Source organism: Aspergillus foveolatus (genome assembly GCF_047715535.1).
Source record: "Aspergillus foveolatus strain CBS 279.81 unplaced genomic scaffold BDW70scaffold_45, whole genome shotgun sequence".
NCBI classification, from domain to species: Eukaryota; Fungi; Ascomycota; class Eurotiomycetes; order Eurotiales; family Aspergillaceae; genus Aspergillus; species Aspergillus foveolatus.
In genome coordinates, this window is record NW_027396109.1 from 53718 (window position 1) to 72179 (window position 18462).

At 51.2% G+C, this 18462-nt stretch overlaps 8 protein-coding genes across 8 annotated transcripts; 3 read left to right on the forward strand and 5 right to left on the reverse strand.

Annotated features, from left to right (window-relative positions):
• Nucleotides 1–209: 209 nt before the first annotated feature.
• Nucleotides 210–1446, forward strand: BDW70DRAFT_162135 (OPT oligopeptide transporter protein-domain-containing protein; the record flags this gene model as incomplete). The annotated part of the gene is made up of 5 exons (XM_073741081.1): nucleotides 210–269; nucleotides 323–369; nucleotides 425–503; nucleotides 550–1063; nucleotides 1121–1446. 5 exons carry the CDS (start codon nucleotides 210–212, stop codon nucleotides 1444–1446), a joined length of 1026 nt encoding a protein of 341 aa, XP_073593700.1.
• A 77-nt stretch (nucleotides 1447–1523) lies between these two features.
• On the forward strand, nucleotides 1524–2453 carry BDW70DRAFT_162136 (OPT oligopeptide transporter protein-domain-containing protein; the record flags this gene model as incomplete). The annotated part of the gene is made up of 6 exons (XM_073741082.1): nucleotides 1524–1711; nucleotides 1761–1786; nucleotides 1843–1922; nucleotides 1970–2070; nucleotides 2133–2207; nucleotides 2276–2453. 6 exons carry the CDS (start codon nucleotides 1524–1526, stop codon nucleotides 2451–2453), a joined length of 648 nt encoding a protein of 215 aa, XP_073593701.1.
• A 1214-nt stretch (nucleotides 2454–3667) lies between these two features.
• BDW70DRAFT_162137 (uncharacterized protein) lies at nucleotides 3668–4279 on the reverse strand (the record flags this gene model as incomplete). The annotated part of the gene is made up of 1 exon (XM_073741083.1): nucleotides 3668–4279. One exon carries the CDS (start codon nucleotides 4277–4279, stop codon nucleotides 3668–3670), a length of 612 nt encoding a protein of 203 aa, XP_073593702.1.
• A 1941-nt stretch (nucleotides 4280–6220) lies between these two features.
• On the reverse strand, nucleotides 6221–9072 carry mirB (MFS siderochrome iron transporter MirB). Its single transcript, XM_073737670.1, is given in 5 exon segments — nucleotides 6221–7473; nucleotides 7535–7880; nucleotides 7952–8222; nucleotides 8301–8735; nucleotides 8747–9072. The coding sequence occupies 4 exon segments, from the start codon at nucleotides 8564–8566 to the stop codon at nucleotides 6542–6544; spliced, it is 1815 nt and encodes a 604-aa protein (XP_073593703.1). The 5' UTR covers nucleotides 8567–8735; nucleotides 8747–9072; the 3' UTR covers nucleotides 6221–6541.
• A 1000-nt stretch (nucleotides 9073–10072) lies between these two features.
• On the forward strand, nucleotides 10073–10860 carry BDW70DRAFT_140753 (GNAT family N-acetyltransferase). Its single transcript, XM_073737671.1, has one exon. It carries the CDS (start codon nucleotides 10232–10234, stop codon nucleotides 10838–10840), a length of 609 nt encoding a protein of 202 aa, XP_073593704.1. The 5' UTR covers nucleotides 10073–10231; the 3' UTR covers nucleotides 10841–10860.
• A 2424-nt stretch (nucleotides 10861–13284) lies between these two features.
• BDW70DRAFT_140754 (amino acid/polyamine transporter I) lies at nucleotides 13285–15166 on the reverse strand. Its single transcript, XM_073737672.1, has 3 exons — nucleotides 14819–15166; nucleotides 14250–14758; nucleotides 13285–14207 (listed from the first exon to the last, which is right to left on the reverse strand). The coding sequence occupies exons 1-3, from the start codon at nucleotides 15123–15125 to the stop codon at nucleotides 13500–13502; spliced, it is 1524 nt and encodes a 507-aa protein (XP_073593705.1). The 5' UTR covers nucleotides 15126–15166; the 3' UTR covers nucleotides 13285–13499.
• Nucleotides 15167–15509: 343 nt separating this feature from the next.
• BDW70DRAFT_162141 (alpha/beta hydrolase) lies at nucleotides 15510–16480 on the reverse strand (the record flags this gene model as incomplete). Its single annotated transcript, XM_073741084.1, has 2 exons — nucleotides 15510–16275; nucleotides 16323–16480. The coding sequence occupies 2 exons, from the start codon at nucleotides 16478–16480 to the stop codon at nucleotides 15510–15512; spliced, it is 924 nt and encodes a 307-aa protein (XP_073593706.1).
• A 180-nt stretch (nucleotides 16481–16660) lies between these two features.
• On the reverse strand, nucleotides 16661–18323 carry BDW70DRAFT_88976 (aldo/keto reductase family protein). The gene is made up of 4 exons (XM_073745117.1): nucleotides 17859–18323; nucleotides 17719–17810; nucleotides 17224–17659; nucleotides 16661–17154 (listed from the first exon to the last, which is right to left on the reverse strand). Exons 1-4 carry the CDS (start codon nucleotides 17920–17922, stop codon nucleotides 16763–16765), a joined length of 984 nt encoding a protein of 327 aa, XP_073593707.1. The 5' UTR covers nucleotides 17923–18323; the 3' UTR covers nucleotides 16661–16762.
• Between the last annotated feature and the right edge of the window lie 139 nt (nucleotides 18324–18462).

Sequence of the window (18462 nt, forward strand, 5' to 3'; positions counted from 1 at the left end):
GAGCTTGTCGAGGATATGCAAAGGCTTCTTCGGCAGCCCGGAAAGATGAAGATCCGGCATGACGAGGGCTCCAACACGCTTCCATAGCATTGGACAACATTGTGCCGAAATGATGCGGGAGCGGCGGACGTGTATAAATGTCTCTCTATCACCACCGTAATGTCTTCTTCACGAGCAACCAATAGAGGCCAAGGGACACGCATTTGGTCATGACTGGACTGTCCGAGAATATTGACGCCATCGACGCTGTCACCGCACTCCAGGCTCCGGTATGTTCTGACTAATCCTTCCTTATCACACATAGTGAACTGACGGATCTTAGACAGAGAATGAACTGGACATCAAACTGGAAGCGGACAAGCTTGCCCAGTAAGTCTAGCTCCTTAGGAAGGCCCATGACGTCTCTTGGCTAACAGGCAAGAAGGCGGTTCGCAGCAACCGGGGATGAGGTCCTTGCCGCACAGGGGCAGAGGCAGTCGCTAACCCTAGACGATGCTCGCGAGGTATGTCCCTGTAAACCGGACGAGCGCCTAGACTAAACGTCGTCAGCGCACAAAGCAGATCCTCGATACGCACTCGAACGATCCCAACTTCTCCGTTGGCTCGCTGGAACGTTTAAAGGCATTCCTGGACAACAGTGCTCTCTTTGAGAACCCTGAGAAATACATGCGGCAGATTGAAGAAGCAAAGATTGAGATTCTCTTGCTCACATCCAACGGTCCATATCCCGAGGTCTGTGCCGTCGTTGATCCGTACGACGACCCGGATATGCCATGCGGCACGATCAGGGCCTGGTTGATTGGGCTAGGGTTCGTGATTATCATAGCCTCCGTCAACCAGCTATTCAGTTTGCACCAGCCCACCATCAGCCTGGAAGCTACGGTGGTGCAATTCTTCGCCTATCCCGCTGGAAAAGCTGCGGAGCGATTTCTGCCTGACGTGGGAGTGACATTGTTTGGGACTCAGCATAGTCTGAACCCTGGCCCGCTCAACAGGAAGGAGCATATGATGATCTCTATCATGGTGAGTGTGGGAAAGACATTGCCGAGCTCGAGGTATATCAGTAAGTATCTGGCTGTCCTGACTGTCATGCCGGGTGAGAGGAGACTGATTCGAGCAGTTTTCACCCAGTGGCTTGACAAGTACTTTGGGCAGCCCTACGCCAAATCTTTCGGATATCAGATCTTGCTCGCCCTCTCTACTGCCCTCAGCGCCATGTTCATCTACTTCTGGTTCTCAGACTACATCTTCAACGCCCTCTCCCTCTTCAACTGGCTCTCCTGGATCGCCCCCAACAACTTCAACCTGACCGCCATCACGAGCATCAAGAAGGGGCTGGGCTTCAAGCCCCTCCCTACGTTCGACTGGAATATCGTCACGCACGTCGCAGATCCACTGATTGTGCCCTTAAAACGTGACAGTAAACACCTTCCTTCGGCGTTCTGATTGGCGGAATCACAATCATCGGGCTGTACTGGACAAACGCATACCACACTGCCTATCTCCCCATCAACACAAACAGTATGTTTAATCATTTCGCCACAAGGTATAACGTCTCGCAGATCCTTGATGACAGGGGACTGCTCGATGAGAGCAAGTACCTGTCTTACTCGCCAGTTTATCTTGCGGCGAGCAGCTTGACGTTCTACTTCTTTTTCTTTGCGGTCTATGCGATCATCGGCAGGACATTGCAAAAGGGTTCAGGAGCTTGGTGAGGAGCTTCAAACGCGGTGGGATGGGAGATTCACAGATGTGCATAGTCGGCTCATGGCGGTTTATGATGAAGGTGAGTCCGCTACATCTGCTCGACGGCGATCAGTAGCGGTTGACCAGCGCAAACAGTGCCCGAGTGGTGGTATGCCATACTCAATGTTGTTGCCATTGTGCTTGGAGTCGCGGCCGTCGCTTCATGGCCTACCTTTGTGAGTTTGAGGCAGACAATCACCTTTGACCTGGCTAATGAGTGCAGACCAACGTGGGAGTCGTCTTCTTCGGCATTGCTCTTGCCCTTGTCCTTGTCATCCCAACAGGCATCATCGAAGCAACAACCGGATTTTCTGTAGAGCTTAAGTATAATCCCAAGCCCTGGTGTCTGCCGCCCCTTCTGTGCCACCTAGCTAACTGTCTCCCAGCGTCCTCGCAGAATTCATCGGCGATGCGTGGAACCCCGGCAACGCACTCGCCATGAACTTCTTCAAGTGCTATGGGTTAGCATACCTCCACTCTCATAACCTTAATAGTACCATCTCATGTACTGAATGGTGTATCGGCTTAGATATGTGACCACTGCCCACGCCCTCGCCTTTGCCAACGACCTCAAACTCGCGCATTACGTCAAGGTCCCACCGCACCAGACCTTCTGGATACAGGTCGTCACTGTCGTCGTATCAGCATTTCTCTGTACAGGTGTCGTGAATTTCCAGATTACACATATCCCCGGGATATGCCAGTAACCTCCCCTTTGCTGTAAAGGAACTAGGAAACATGTCAGATGCACTAAGTCTTATTAAGAACTGTGCAGACCTGCGCAACAAAGTATTAGGCTCAAGTCACCCGCACGTCATAGCCTCTTCTAATACCCTCGTCAGCTGGGAGCAAGAATCCAACAAGCGTTCCATACGTCAGGCTCAAAAAGCTTCAGATGACATCCCTTCTGCTCAATCCCTGGTGCACCCTTATGCCGGTGGTCAGATCAGCTCACATTCAAAAACTGCAAGCCGTAAATGGCGAGTCCTCCTGGATAATTTCCGAAAACGATAATCTCTGATTATAGTCTCGTCTTCTGTCATGATTGATTTAATGTGTGTAGCAGAATCCATGGTTGGTCAGAGGATGTTGGCACAGAATAGAGAGAACTGAGTGTATGTTGACCAAGAGAGCGAGTTCGTGGACTTGAGTGTAGAATAGAAAGTAGATACATGTGTAAAGATATGTAACCCTGTACTAGTGAAATATCACTCATGCCAACTCCGAGCGCCTAATGATATTTGTTATGATATCTTTATCGTTCAGAATTTGGTTAGTAATGTTGCTGTAGCTAACATTGTTTAGTACTTGATTTCCTTAAGTACAGTTTCGTGCAACATTGCTTAATCATGTATTTATTTATGGTTTTCAATATATAGAGTATAACAAGAAATCGAGCCCTACGAGTATGAGGTGGGATTAGAATTTTGCGGTTAACCCTTCATATTTTGATAGGCAAAGTTGCGGCGAACTTTAAGAATATGTATAATAGAGCATACGCAAACAGTAACATTAGGACGAAATTTCAGTTATAAATCCAGGTCTGGCTTGCCAAGATACTTTATGTTTAAACAAACCGGATAAATCCTAGCGCCGCTGGTTGAGGGCTTGAGAAACAAAATTGAAGAGTTTTGGGTGCGGTCTCGCAAGTCACTGTATCGCTTTAGAAGCCTTGTTTGACCCTTTATGCTGCATTTTCAGGTCTGCAAGAATTGGGAAGACTGGTCTCGTGTTAGGGCTGCGCAATAACAACAGATCTGGAGCTGCAAGTCCCTATTCTTTGGCCTATGTCTTCTTATGGTCCTTCTTTGGCAGGAGAAGACCTGGCCCTGTGCCCTGGCCTACCGCATTCGAAGCAAAGCTTTGTTCTTTGCGGCGCTCCTGTTCTTTTTGACACTTTTCTCTTTTCTTTTATCCTCATTTACGGACTTCTAATTCTGTGAGAGCGTTCCTTAGACCTATCCTTAGAAGACAATTCTTGAATGCCATCAATTCGGCGTTTTTTTGAACCGGGTGCGTAAGCATTGCCCTCCACCTGTCTCCTGATCTCCTGAAAGTCGGTCTTTTTCGCGGCCTTGATCTCACGCTTGAGAATCGATTGAGGCCGGGTTGCCTCCGCCTTAATATCATCCACAGTCCGGGGTGGGTTCTCCATGCATGCCAAGTGTTGTCGGTATTCGTCAACTGTCTCTATGGACAACTGGACATGGAAAAAAGGGACATTGATTTTGAGTACAACCTCCAGAAATTGGGTAGACCACTCTATAACAAGGCGTCCGTCTTGCCGCTTATTTAACAGGCGAAAGGCTGCGCGATTTCCCTGGTCTGCCTCCGGATCAACCCGGAAACGCACTAAATTTTTGAGGTCCTCCCATGTTGGCTTCGAAGTCATGCCATTTACCTTTGGCGCCATCGGCGGCGGGCATCGTCGCTTCCATGGCTGATGCCGAAAAGGATCAGTTTTTCTTCGTTCTGTATCTGCCGGGAGATCCAACGAATCGGTCCTCCAGATCTCAAGCAAAGTCGCAGGCATGGCAAGGTCTTTCCCCTTGAAGATGGATTTAACCAAGCTTTGTTGATTGAGCATTATAGGTCTTTCATAGAATCTTTTCCTTCGCAGATGGGGTTTTCTGCGCAGACGCCTGCCTTTCCGGCACCGCTTTTCCTGCAGTTCGCTTCCAGCACTTCCCCAACTTGACATGGAACTCGAGCTACTGTAGTCATAGGGTCATGTTCTGCAGGAGCTGTGGATTGATCTGGCGCCTTGCTCTTATTGGAGTTTGCGGAGCACCAGTCTCGTCTGATCTGCCTCCGGTTCGAGACTAAGCACCCGTGATACAGAGGGTCGCAGCGAATGACGACGATCATCGAGGCTCTCATGGTCACTGAAATGAAAGGAGTCCTGACGAGGCGAAGCCCACCTGCAAGGGGTTGGTTGCCCGGTTACTCTGGCACGGCCCTGAGTCTGAGTGTCAGGGCCTCACCCGGGCCGGACCCGGTTTGGGCCCGTCCACCGGAGGAATTCCTCTGGGGTTCTCAAGCTACACGAAGCGATGACCCTAGGAGATCGACCACTAGGCGACTTGGATTCGTGCTGAAAGGTTTGCTTGAGGTTTTGATTATATGATAGTCAGGAAGGCCTTTATATACCTATTAGCGCTGCTGGTTTGTAACCTCAAGCAACGCCGTCGGATTCGGCTCAGTGGGCTGGCTTGGATCCAGCAAGAAATGACTGCCGGTTAAGCTCATGAGTAAGGATGAGTCAACTGAATCAGCCGACTTCCTGGCTTGTCGTCCATCTTGGCCGTGGTCAAATGAGCCAGGGAAATGGCGCCGATTTCTGACATATCGCATATTTCTGGTCATAGGGTAATTCTTGCTGATGTCCGGCGCTATAACGTCACCTACAGCTGACATTGGTTAATGACAAGGCGTTTACAAACTACTTAAGGGGTACTAGTCTGTCCTTTTTAGATGGAGAAGTAATAGAGCACCTTCTATGGTAGATATATAGTAGTTAGTTTAGCAGTTATTAGGATTTATAAAATTTGTGAATCGATTAAGCGAGATTTTTGTGATGACCACACAAACCAACAGCTTGGAGGTATTACTTTCCACATGCGTTGTTTTTGTTAAGGGAGAATGAGTTTGAAGAATACCATGAGCAATATACTGACTTCATAGAAAAGTGAGTACCTGCTTGTATAGTGAAAAAAGTTATAATAAAACAGAAGAGCTATTAGCGCAGGTTATGGATACCCGGAAATAGGTCCTATCCAGAGCATTACTCCACTTTGGCCGGTAGGCCAACCTTGCAGAACCATACCAGAGTCAAGGACGATGGAAGGAGACCGAAGAGCTAAACCTGCAGATGATGAAGACAGGGAAACAGGTGCTGGGGCCAGAGTGCCCTGATACTCTGACCAGCATAGCAACCTCGCATCAACTTACAGAAGTCAAGGACGGTTGAAAGAAGCAAAAGAGCTAAAGGTGCAGGTGACGGAACCTTGAACAGGTCCTAGGACCAGAGCATCCTGATATCCTAATCAGCATGATCGGTCTTGCAACAACTTGCCGGATCAAGGACGATGGAAAGAGGGAGAAGTGCTAGAGGCGCGAGTAACTAGGACGTCCCCATTTGATAGTTGCTAGGGTCGGAGCATTCCTCCACTCTGACCAGCATGGCCAACCTTGCAGCAATGTACTGTAATAAGGTAAATTGAGCAGTAATTATAATTCAAGGCTTAGTTAGACCCTTGAGCACTAGAGCAAATGACCGAGAATCTGAAGAACACGAGACAGGTTGAGAAGAAGGGGCCGGGGTGTCATCAGGGATTCAGATAGATATAGTGTAGAAGGAGGTCTAGAAATGATGTTTCAAGACTGTGGACAGAGGAACAAAGAAGCAGGGAAGGTGGCATTCTATATAGCGCTTGACCAGCTTGGTGGGATCTGGGGCACCTGTGTTTTCCTGAGGGGCCATTTTTGACGTCGATTTAGCTATGAGTTGAGATAACTGCTGAACTCACTGAACCTGAGTAGGACTGTTGGGTGGACGCAACGCCAATGCATGAAGCGGAAGCAATCAGCCGGCTGCAGCATGGATGATTAAGGGACGATGGAGTACGTGATAGATATTGATGTGTAGGGATTAGAATTAGATATACTGCGTGAGCCAGACATGCACATGCACATGCTCTGTCAAACAATTCCCAACATTCTCTAAGTGTATTGCTTAACCCCATACCATCTCCCACTCAGCCACACCCAACCCGTCAACACCCGAGCGCAGTGTCTAGAACACCATTCCCTTCGTCTGGCTCATATTCTTGACATTATAATTCTTGATCATGAACATCCAGATAAACGAAAGCACCATCAGGCCCGTGCCGGCAGCTAACATCCTCGTCTGCGCATACCCATAACTTTCCTGGATGGCAATCCGCTCTGGCGAGTTCACCGGGTACGACAGCTGAACTGTTAGATCTCCATAAATGGCTATCGCATTTGCCTTCGCACTCTCAGGCAGGTTCCTCATCAGCGCGGGAAGGAAAGTGTTCGTCCAGATTGCGCCAGAGATCGCATTCCCGACAGCACCGCCAATACCGCCGGAGATGAACAAGACGGCCAACGCGGCTGCAACGTACTGGTGGTCGACGGCGACGAGGACAGCAAGCTGCTCAAGCAGCACAAAGATACTCCCGCCAATGGAGATGAAAATCTCACACATGACAATGTACCCGATATACTGATTCGGCTGGCGGAAATGGATCATAAGTCCCTGCGCGAAGATATACAGCGGGACGCCGATGAAGAGTAGCCAGCGAAAGTAGCCGGTCTTACGGATGGCGAAGCCAACCATGAACAAGAGGACGCCTGAGACAACCTGGAAGGTGCTGCCGACGTAACCTGCTTCTGCGACGGGGAGATTGCAAACGACCTGCAGGAAGGAGTTGAAGTAGGAGTTCCAGCAGTAGTAGGACATTTGGTAGGTTGCGTCGATGAGACAGGCGCCCAGGACGGTGCGGTCGGTCAGGAACTCGTATTTAAGGAAGGGTTGCGGTGCCCAGTATGCTTGATACAGTACGAAGAGGACCATAACCACGAATCCTGTCACGATCATCGCGATGATATAGTCAGACTTCCACCCGTTGGGGGCTCGAGATGCAAGTGTGAACGGGAGGAGGAATACGGTCAGCCCGCCGGCGAGGAGGATGACACCAGGGACTGCAGTGATCCAGTCAGAGATATAAGTTGGCTGGGACCTAGACACGAACTGGAAACTTACTATCGAACGCGAAAAAGTAGTGCTTGAGGTTTTGCGAAAAGGTCCGGCCACTCCTCAGGCGAGGTTGAATGATGCCCTGCTTTTCGGCGCGGTTGAGGCCAACTTTCAAGACAAAGTAGACGGGCGAGGCGACGAAGGGGAAGATGATGGCAAAGGCACCGAAACCCCAGCGCCAGTTGACGTTGACCAGGAACTTTTCAGACGCTTTAGATCCGGCGAAAGCGGTAATCATATAAGGAGACGAAGTGAACGCAAATGCGATACCACGATTGCGCAGGTTTGTGATATCTGCTGCAAGGACACACAGGATATAGTTCATTCCGGCGAACCCAACAGAGTAGAAGACCTGCTTTTCATCAGCACTAGAAAGGGCAACCCTCAGTATCAAACCGAGGATAAAGGGTTTATGCAACGTACATCCGCCGCACAATACGTCTCTAGATTCTTACTCGCAGCCATCATAATCAGCCCGAGCGTGGAAAGGCCCACCATGACCAGCCACCCCTCCGCTCTGCCCCAAACGTCGACGACTTTAGCGACAGGGATATACAGTGCGGACACCATGGCGCTGGACACGATACTGATGACGGTCAGGAGCGAGTGGCTCTGAAAACTGCTGGTGGCATAGGGGGTCAAGCTGTAGAGAATGGCTTGTCTGAAACCGTTGGCGAGGGTGACAAGCCAGAGGCTGCATATAGGAATCAGCAATGCGACAATTATACACTATAGCAAGCAATATGTCGCAGGGATTCTGTGAGGTACGTACAGACAAAAAACCGCAACCAGGGACCACTTTGACCAGACAAGAGTCACGGCCTGGATCTTCTGCACACCAGTCTGGACATGTTGGGAAGGGAGCGCCTCATCGCTGCTGTTGTCGCTGATGCCAACTTCCTTGTTGTCTGCGCTTGCAGTAGCTGTTTTCTCGGCGGAGGGAGTCTCGACGTCTGGGGGAGACGAGGCGGATATCTCAGTAGGCCGGTCGGTCTTTCGATTGCCCGCGAGCAGGTTGAACTTGGAGCCAATTGCCATGTTGCTTGCTCTGCTTTTGGTGTCTCGTCAGAGCTGGATTCGGGGAGCACAAGGTAACGGGAGATGGATGTGGAGAGCGAAGGGCAGGTTTTTAAGCTGTCTGCGACCAGCCCATGCAACAAACAGTAATTTTACGCGCGACCGCGATATCCCCCGAAATCGGCTGCTAATCGGCTGCTAATCGGCTGCTAATCGGCTGCTGGGGACGAAGACCGGCCAGTCAGTGAAGGGTATTCAGGTCAAGATTGGCCGGGTCAGGCCACGGCGGCGTCGACTACCAACTGGGTATTAGAGTTGACTGGGCAGAACAAAAGGCGAATAAAGTCCGTGCTGGACTGGCGGATGGCTTGATTGATTGATTGATTTGATTGATTAGATCCGAGAGATAAAAATTGCCTAGAAACGTGGGCGTCAGCGCAAGTGGCAACTGCAGCTGATGCTCAAGCTTGGTCTATTGGACGTGCACAAGCAAGAACCCCAAGGATGAGTCTTAGCTTGGATCCTGGCAGAAAACTCTGATCGTTTATTTCGTAATTGCACGGCCGAGACTACCGGACACTGTCCTGACGGGGCCAGCGAAGAAGCAAGCAAGGTCACGAGGCAGAGACAGAGCAGGATGCATGGGTGTTTCAAGTGTGGGCCTTTGTATCGATACTAGCGCATGATGGGCTGCTAGCATGTCACCCTTGCATCCTGAACTGGCGATATGGCCGGGAAATCCCGCTGGGATAGGTTGGTCCAGCCTCTGAGTGGCCTTCCTGGAGTCTCCCAGACTAGCATGCATACTCCCCCACGCTAGTAGGGTTTCTTCCCAGCTAAATGTTGGTTCCCAGCAGTCCCTGGACTAAGAGAACACGCCAGCTAGATGATTTTGCCTTTGTCCTCGCAGAACCCGTATCGCCGTCCAAGACGAAAAATCGGAAGCTGCATGGTGGGGATGGTGCCCTCATTTCTGGCCTTGCCCAGTCCGAATCAAGTATTCCCACCTGCAGGTCAGCGCACCAAGAAGCTAGAAAACGAGGCCAAGGTGAAAGACAACACCGTATTGGCCTGAGCCCTAGCGGAATGCAGCGCCAAGGGGTTATCTCCATCTAATCTGATTTAACGCCCTTGGCGCCAAGAGGCGAGCAATGCGGTGTTCGTAGTGGGAATCACATATTCCTAATGCCCAGACGGACAAGATTGCGTGGAGAATAAATGGTCTTCACAGCCCTTGGCGCCTTACACGAACCGGGCTGGCAGCCGGTGTCTTGCAGTACCTGTGGTGCAGAAGGGCGAACCCATCTACGGCCAAACGCTAGGGCCTGTAGCCAACAAGGGCAGTGATTGTCGGCGGCAATAAGCAAGCAATCAGCAGAACGGATCGTACACGGATACAGTTGCATCGGAGTGCCAATCCTTTCCTTCCTTCAAGACGTGAGAGATGTCTAGGCGTCCTGGGCTTAGCCGCCAACCCCTGTATGCCGAGTCAGACTATCGAGTCCGAGCATATAAGGCAGAGGGTGCGGGATACTCGCGCTCAAGAGTTCTGATCTTGAAGCGCCGGGTGTTGGATGTACAACATCCCATACTGATAAACTCGCGCCTTCAAAGACGGGTCCCTTAAAAAGAGACGATCCGGAACAGCCACCGTTCGAACCCTACCACCCCCACCGCCAGCTCACCATGCCCCAGGCAACACTACATACGCCACGGCTGAAGCTCGTTCCCTACGCCGACGAGCATTACCCCCTCAGCAAGGCGCTCGACCAGGACCCTGAGGTCATGAAACATATCGGCTTCGGACGCCCGCTCACAGACGACGAGACGAAACAAGTCCACGCGTGGCTACTCAACTCCTGCACCTCAGTCCCAGGGCTGGGCACCTGGGTCGCATACGCAGAGGATAAACCTGATCCGATCGGATGGTGGATTCTCGCGCCTACGCCTCTTGATCCGTCCAAACCAACTGAGAACTTCAGCACCGAGCGCTCAGAAACGGGATACAGACTGCTACGCGAGCACTGGGGAAAGGGCTATGCTACGGAAGGCTCCAAAGAGGTCATCCGCCATGCCTTCCAGGAGCTGGGTCTGAGCGAGGTCTTTGGCGAGACCATGACGGTGAACAAGCCAAGCAGGAAAGTTATGGAGAAGCTGGGCATGAAGCACGTCGATACTTGGTTCAATACGTATCCGACCCCGCCGCCGGGGATTGAAGAAGGGGAAGTCCGCTATCGGATCACGCGCGGGGAGTGGGAGGCCATGCAATATGGGAGTCCGCCAAGTAGTTGTTAGCGAAAGGCGGCATAGAGGTCAGAAAAATTTACCTTCATAAAAAAAAGGGGGAAAGTTAAAAAGAAAAAAAATGAGCATTCCAGTCATTCGTAGTCTATTTGCTTTTGCAAGCCATAACTCCATCCTGGTGGTGAGACTTGCTTTTTCTTACACGAGTTCCTGTAGCTGCCGTGCGCAACTGCGCACGGCACAAGCCAGGCGCGCCACGCTGGAATCCATTACTGAGTCGACCAAGCCCAGCAGTAACAACTTTAGCAAAGTGAAAGCCAGGCGAAAGTAACATCCAAATGTCGCTCTTCTGCTCTTGTCAGACCAAGTCCATGACTCGCAATGGAAGCCCGCCTGTAACCGCCCTGTCCTATGTTACCGCAGGCAAGGTTTGTCAGCCGTTGCGGAAGCTGAAAGGGACTCTGCTCCACAGACGGGATGGAGCCAAGACCCTTGTTCATAGTAGCGTATTATCGAGCTTGCCGGTGACTGGACGAGATAGAAAAGCGCAACCATTCCACTTGGTCACTTGGAAAGGTAGGCGACAAGGGAGAATTTTTTAGTGTGGGTTGCCCAGACCCTTGGCCAGTGGGGCTCCTTTATCTGATCAGATTGATAGGCTGCTCCCGGGATCTGTAATACAGCGTATTACAGCATGTTACGGCCTCCCTCTTACTTTGGTGTACAGGTCATGTTGGCTGAATGGTTGCGGTCTTGGAATCGAAGCGAGCATACCTTGTACCTGACTTATCCGGCTGAGCGGTACTACTACGACTCCGGTCAATATATAGCCGGCACCAGTGTAACAATCACATGTAAAGCGGGAAATATATCGCGTGTCGCAGAATTAAGAGATCACTTACGTTCACAACTTACCACATCCAGGGATATGAGATACCTACCACTATAAAAGAGCAAGCTCACAGGACGGTCAAAAGAAGGGTGTATATCTATATTGCTCCTATTAACGTAAGCTTTCGGCCTGATCGGATGGAGAAAAGGAAGAATAGTGAGGATAAAGTCCGGCGTCAGGAGTTTATTGATCCCTGGAGTCAGTCGGGTCGGGCTATAGTATATCCTGATATCTCAGAGGGCTAGACCGGCCGCAGCATCTTAGCAGAAGTGATAAGCATTGCATCCCTGAACTTAACCCAGCTGTTGTTTCTCAGATAACAAGACAGCCACGCCGGACTCCGGACAGGATTGGGAGGCGTCGCGGCGCAGAATTAAAGACGCATCCATACGTCAGCCGTCATCGGCGGAGACAGGACGCTGAAAGGTCAGACATATAGAACTAAGGCTCCACGCCTCATCTGGCACATACTTATAGCGACGACAACAGACGCTGTAAGAATGGTGTCTACGATATCCCATTATGCCGGTGCTTCAAGGAGGAACGTCCTCAGCCCACGAAATGTATGCGGCTACCGGGTGGTCAGAAGGCTTCAACGGTCATTGTTATCATTGGGTCAGTCAATTGTCTGGTCCTCGTGGTACCGGGCAATATGCCATACTGTATGATCTAAGCCATGGTGAATACATGCTCAATCAGCGCAAGCGCCAAAACTATCTCTTACGTACCAAGAGAAGCCGTTCTGAGAGCAGAACAGCTCACCGGTACGCTCGGATATTGCATGAATTGCCAGAACGCATAATCTTGTCGCGCAGGAAAAAGCTCGGTTACTAGGTGTGAACCCAACGACCAGGCAACAGTGCCTAGCAATAACGCTATACCTGCGCCAGCTTTCCGGTAGACCTAAGAAGCTCTTTAAGACCAACCCTTCCAGTTAAGGAAAAATCTAAGCGATTTTATTAAGTCTTTTATCCGCTCACCCTTTTCAACATTAATACTACGCCATCACCTTCCAACTCCCGGATGTGAAGCCTGCACCAATGCTTTCTCCATATCCTGGTTGCAAGAGTAATGTACGTGACCTTGTTCGAGGGTTTGCAATTGTATTTTGCGAATGATCTATCGTCTCCGGCTTATTCGACTAGCTTTCCCGATGCGCAGGACACTATCCCGAAGCCGACGAATTTTTTTCTATTCCTAGCAATATCACAGATGAGAACTCGGTCAAGGGTCGCGTCAGTGCTCGAAGAATCGGCCCTGCCAGGATTGTTGGCTGTTTGCATGATTATGTAGCATATTTGTAGTGGAGACTTGAGTTGCCAGAGAATAGGTAGCGAGGTTGCTGGCCTAGTCAGATGGGTGAGTCTGGAATCGGAGCAGTCGTTACGTGTCTCAGGAAGGTCTCAGAGGCTCCTTGCCCTTTCAGCAGCTGATCAGGCTAATTGTATATTACTCTGAGACAGATTAATAATTTGGGTCAATAAGGAGACTGTGGACACCATGCCGATGCAGTGCGGACCTCACAAGATATACTAGAAAGGACGAGGCCAGTCGGTCCTTCATGTTCTGTTGATCATGATGCATTGGACCAGGACAATATGACGTTATGGTCTATATCTATATTAATCGTCTGCGACTCCAGGCCGTCGCCGTGAGCTCTGAGCCCACCACCAAGTCATGTAAGTCGGTCGTACTAATGCATAGCCGCAGCGCGTCCTCACGAATAAATAAACAGAAAAGGTTAAAGAAAGCATCCTACGACATCCTAATGATCAATGTCTGCGCCAATCGCCTCTACCTCCTGCGAACTCGACTCGCTCAGCCCCTTCGTCGCAGCCACCACCGGCGCGCCCAATAGAACCCCAATCCCAGACTCCAAACTGCAATAAGGACCGCCGCCTGGAACGGCGCAAAGACGGCCCCGCGGGCGACCACAAATCCGCTAACCAGGGTAAACACGACCGGGATCAGAATAATTGGCTTATATGGGCGATGCAGCTTTGGCTCGCGGAACCGCAACACCAGAGCACCGATCATCGTCAGGAAGAAGAAGCTGTACTCGCCCAGGCCGTTGAACGTGACCAGGGCGCGGAAATTGCCAAAGATGATGTACAAGGCTGAGCAGGCTGTTGAGAAGATGAGGGCGTTGATGGGAGCGTCAGACTCGCCTGATGGAGAGGCCGGGCGCAGCCCGATGTAGCCGACCCGCCCGAGGAATCGGGGGAGCCAGTTCTTGTTCGACGCGGAGACGATCATCCGGCTGCCGACGAAGGCGCTTCCGAGCAGTGAACCGGCGACGACGAGGCAGATGACGGCGGCGGCTAGGAGGCCGACGCCGGGGCCGAGGAGATGGTTGAACGCGGTCACGGCGACGCTGTCACTGGTGGAAACGACATCCCATGGAAGCAGAATGTAGTATGCTGTGTTGACAGCGATGTAACTTCCGACCACGATCGGAATCGCGGTGTTGATGGCTAGCGGTAGTTGGCGGGCTGGCGCCGACAGTTCAGCAGTGATGTAGATTGCCTGGCAGGATTAGCAATGACTTGTTTAATCTAGGTAACATACCTTATCCCACCCGGAATACGCCCAGAGCGCACCGTAAAGAGCCGCCGAGTAATGGCCCAGCATCTCCCACCGAGTCACTTTACTCCAGTCAATCTCCGACCCGTCCGGCCCAACGCTGGTCCTGTACCCAAACCACGGCTTCGTCCACCAATCCTGCGTCGACTTGTCCGTCTGTGCAGCGAGGTGATACACGACGACCGCAATCCCCGCGACAAAGGTCGCTGCGATCGCCGTGAACTTGGCCGTCACGAAGAACCGGTTCAAGCGGTTCGTCGCCTTTGTGCTGATACCGTTGGCCATACTGAAGACGATGAGCACAAGGATCGAGAGGAGCTTGTGCAGCGGCCCCTGGGTCCGATTGTTTTCGCCAATGGCAGAGAAGACGCTCTCGACAAAGACGATGCTCATGATCCCCAGTGAGGCTGGGATCACCGCGACGATCCACGTCCACGCGGCCAGGAAGCCAAAGACGTCGCCGAAGATGTACTGGAGGTACGGCTGGACTCCACCTGCTTCTAATTAGCTTCTACCTTCAAGAATTGGAATGTAAGGTGACTAGAGAGTCGCACCCTCTCCTGGGATCGTAGTGCCAAGCTCTGCCATCGTCGCCGCCCCCGTCCACGCCAGAATTCCACCCACCAGCCAAACGATCAACGCAAACCCAGGCGACGGGACATTCGTATCGATCGACCCTGGAGAGGTAAAGATGCCGCTTCCAATAACAATACTGATGATAATGCTAAACGCCTCGGCGGTGCCGAGGTTGCGCTTGAACGAGGTGCGCGGTTCAGCGACCGGGGGCGCTTCCTCGACGGCTCCGTATTCCGGCTGGCGCTGCTCGCCGAGGAGAGGCGCGTTATCGCCATGGTCTGACATTATGAAGGGCCAGTTGATGTTTAGGTTCGCCTGAGGTGGCTTGAGCCTTGAAGGTGAGGGGAGTTGGAGAACGGGTTTTATCCGCAGAAAGCAGAAGACATCCCCACATCGCGTAATCCTCGGCATGATGGCGAGATACGCGGTACGAGGGATAATCCTAAAAACATATTAATATACCAGAGGATAACATCATATAAGCTGTTACCTACGTTTATTATCCTGATGATCGCAGTACTCCTTTTGTTGTCATCGACGTAATGTGCAAAATATATCACTGCCAACAGAAAACCAGAATAGGTATAGGAATATATAGAAATATATTTGAGCATATATACAACCGTCTAGAATCATGCATTAACCGTTTAGTAGTAATAGCAGCAGTAGTTAAACACTCTCCTCCTTCGGCACCGGCCAATCTTCCATAAAGGTCGACAATCCCCTACTCATGGAGCAGGCCATCACCGTCCCATGGTCCTCCCCCGCATACTCACTAAAGCTCACAGCATGCAATCTCGTACACCCTCTGATCAATCCCATAAGCTCTAGCAGATTCACTCTCATATTGAACGCCTCTGCATCGCGCTTCCTCCCTTCCCAACTCTCATCTGGCTCGTCGTTCCACCTGCGCGGATCCTGTTCTAGTCCGCCGAGGTACATCATCAGTGAGGGCAGTTTTTTCTCCCCGTTCGAGTACGCGCCATTCTCTTTGATCTTCCGAGTAAAAGTCTTTGCTTCCTCAAGGATACATCGTCCATTCCACCAGATTGACGGACTGCTGGCGATGTAAGCATCGAACATGCTAGGCCGAGTGAAAAGCGCATGGAGGGCGAACAGTCCGCCATAAGAGTGTCCGTACAGTGCTTCTCGCGACACGCTCACATCGGGGAAGCGCTCCCGTACAGCGGGTCGGACTGTCTCAGCAATGAAATCGAGCAGGATATCTGCGCCGCCGTGACCCTCGACGGGACTATCCGGCGTCGGCACCGTGAGGTCGAAGCCCCGCCGGACGCGGTGATATACCTTGCCGGTCCCTTCGAGTGGGTACCCGATTGCGACGACGATGCCGCCCCCGCAGTAGTGGGAGTCTGCAGAGCGGCGCCAGAGGGCTTCTGTTGCTGTTAAGAAGAGGGCGTTGCCGTCGACGATATATCTGTTTCTTTGTTAGAGGAAGAACTGCGAAGGGGCGAGGATGCGTACATGAGAGGAACATTATTACGGTCGGTGTCAGGCTTATGGTCTTTCCAGTGCAGAGGCCAGGATACTTGAATAAGGTATCGTTCGCCACGGCTGTTGTTGAGGTAGAACTGCTCTGAGCTCGGTAACGAGACGACGGCGGGTTTATCAGTTTGGGTCATGATGAATGAGTATCTTTTCGAGATGAAATCTGGATTATATTTGATGGAAGACAGAAAAAGTCGAGAGGGAATGCGCATGTCGGGAGAAGATGGAAGGTTAGGTATTGTCTTGATCCCGACGAGTCGTTTCGCGGATGGAGACGATGGGGCCGGAATCGGACTTGTTCTGACCCACTGAATTTTGGTATTTTACAGTTATGGTATTGTATCAGCATCAGATAACTGTACTTGAAGATGATACAGAGGACGAGAATGTCGAATGAATATCCAGAGTACAGTCTCTTACAGGTTCAGCAGCTTTTCATGCTGTCCACCATACCTGTCCCCCTTTACCTCCAGCCCGTCAAGCACACTCTGAATCTTATTCAGATCTTCTGGTGTCAATGTTACATCTCTAAAGTTCTCCAGCACCCTCTCCTCCGTCGTAGCACCAGGGATAGGTATGGCGCCATGAGCACGAACCCAGGCAATCGCCACCGGTGCAATGCTTACACCCTTTTGCTGCGCAACGTTTTCAACCGCTTCAACGAGTCTGAAGTTGTCCTCAAAGACGTCTGGCTGAAAACGAGGCAGCATGCGTCGCATGTCGTTCTCAGCAAGATCTGAGTAGTGACGAATCTGGCCAGTCAGCCAGCCGCGGCCGAGGGGGCTGTACGCAATGATGGGAATGTTCACTGTAAATGTGTTAGCTCACCGTAGATGACCGCGAAAGGCCACTGGGAATGGTAAAGCAGGAAACATACACTCTCGACAAACATCGACGATCCCATTCCTCAACGAATCTGTCGTAAACAGACTCAACTCGATCTCAGCAGCTGCAATAGGATGCACTGCATGAGCACGACGAATCGTCGCCGCACTTGCTTCGCTAATTCCCACACCTCCAATCTTCCCTTCCTTGACAAGCTGTGCTAAAGTCGCGATACTCGTCTCGATCGGAACATTAGGGTCGACGCGCGCGCACTCAAAGACATCGATTTTCTTCACCCCATCCAGTACGGCGAGCGCTTTATCCACAGAGGCACGGATGCCGTCAGGGCTGCAGTCCGGGGTATGGGTTGCCAAATCGTAGCAGCCCTTGATACTGAGGACGACCTTGTCGGCGTCTTCGGGGTACTGGGTAAAGTAGTGCTTAAGGAGGTGAAGAGAGTTGGAGGTTGGCGTGCCGTAGTGGATGCCCTGGTTGGTTAGGTTAGCTGTTGTAATGTAGGTTTGAGGGTCACGAAAGGTTTACTTACCCCATTCCAGAATGTCGCGCCCTGCTCCAGGGCAGTTTTCAGGACTCTTGTCGCCAAGGAGTACTCGACGGGTGCCCAAGGGCGCGTGAATCCTTAAAAAGAGTTAGATTGGAGATAGGATGTTCGGACAGTGGACGTACCCATGAGACCCAAACCAGTAGGGCCGACAATCTTGCCAACGACTGTAGGGGCAAGTAGAGCCATGGTTGTAAAGGGTAATAGACACAGCAAAGTATGTTTCAGAGAAGTATGTTTGGGTGATCTGGACTCGTGAGGGGCTTCTATTATATAAATATATTCAGATATTCAGCGGAGTTAAGCCATGACGGCATGCTCTATTCGGCCGCGTGCCAAGGGAGCGCTTCACGATTGTGTTGTCCACACGACCATCTCAGCTAAGCATAGCATGAGAAAGGAATTGTAGTTCACGTTGCAAATAATCGTAGACCAGGCAGGTCGAGCGGTTGCTAAATGTGGGAGCTGCCGCTTAAGTCCGCGTTGGTCCTACGTCTCACTTAGACGGAGATACCTGCATCTAGCTCGGGACTCAAAACAGCTAACAAAACCGAGGGCTTGCTATTTCCCTTATCGCCGTTATCGCCCGTATCCAAAGCTATGTTTGGGACACTATGGAATTTGAAGACGACCAATAAGATGAATTTGTGGAGCAAAAACCTCTGAAAGTGTTAGCTAGAGTATAAGCTGGTCAAGTAAATGCTTACCTAATAATAAAGCTACAGGATA

Coding starts and splice junctions, on each gene's coding strand:
- mirB (XM_073737670.1), bottom strand. CDS start 8,566: ATGGCAATTGGCTCCAAGTTCAACCTGCTCGCGGGCAATCGAAAGACC. Junction 8,223..8,300: donor CTGGTTGCGGTTTTTTGTCT/GTACGTACCTCA, acceptor TCCTATATGCAG/CCTCTGGCTTGTCACCCTCG. Junction 7,881..7,951: donor AGACGTATTGTGCGGCGGAT/GTACGTTGCATA, acceptor GATGAAAAGCAG/GTCTTCTACTCTGTTGGGTT.
- BDW70DRAFT_140753 (XM_073737671.1), top strand. CDS start 10,232: ATGCCCCAGGCAACACTACATACGCCACGGCTGAAGCTCGTTCCCTAC.
- BDW70DRAFT_140754 (XM_073737672.1), bottom strand. CDS start 15,125: ATGTCAGACCATGGCGATAACGCGCCTCTCCTCGGCGAGCAGCGCCAG. Junction 14,759..14,818: donor CACTACGATCCCAGGAGAGG/GTGCGACTCTCT, acceptor AATTAGAAGCAG/GTGGAGTCCAGCCGTACCTC. Junction 14,208..14,249: donor CGTATTCCGGGTGGGATAAG/GTATGTTACCTA, acceptor TAATCCTGCCAG/GCAATCTACATCACTGCTGA.
- BDW70DRAFT_88976 (XM_073745117.1), bottom strand. CDS start 17,922: ATGGCTCTACTTGCCCCTACAGTCGTTGGCAAGATTGTCGGCCCTACT. Junction 17,660..17,718: donor GCGCGACATTCTGGAATGGG/GTAAGTAAACCT, acceptor CTAACCAACCAG/GGCATCCACTACGGCACGCC. Junction 17,155..17,223: donor CGTCGATGTTTGTCGAGAGT/GTATGTTTCCTG, acceptor ACACATTTACAG/TGAACATTCCCATCATTGCG.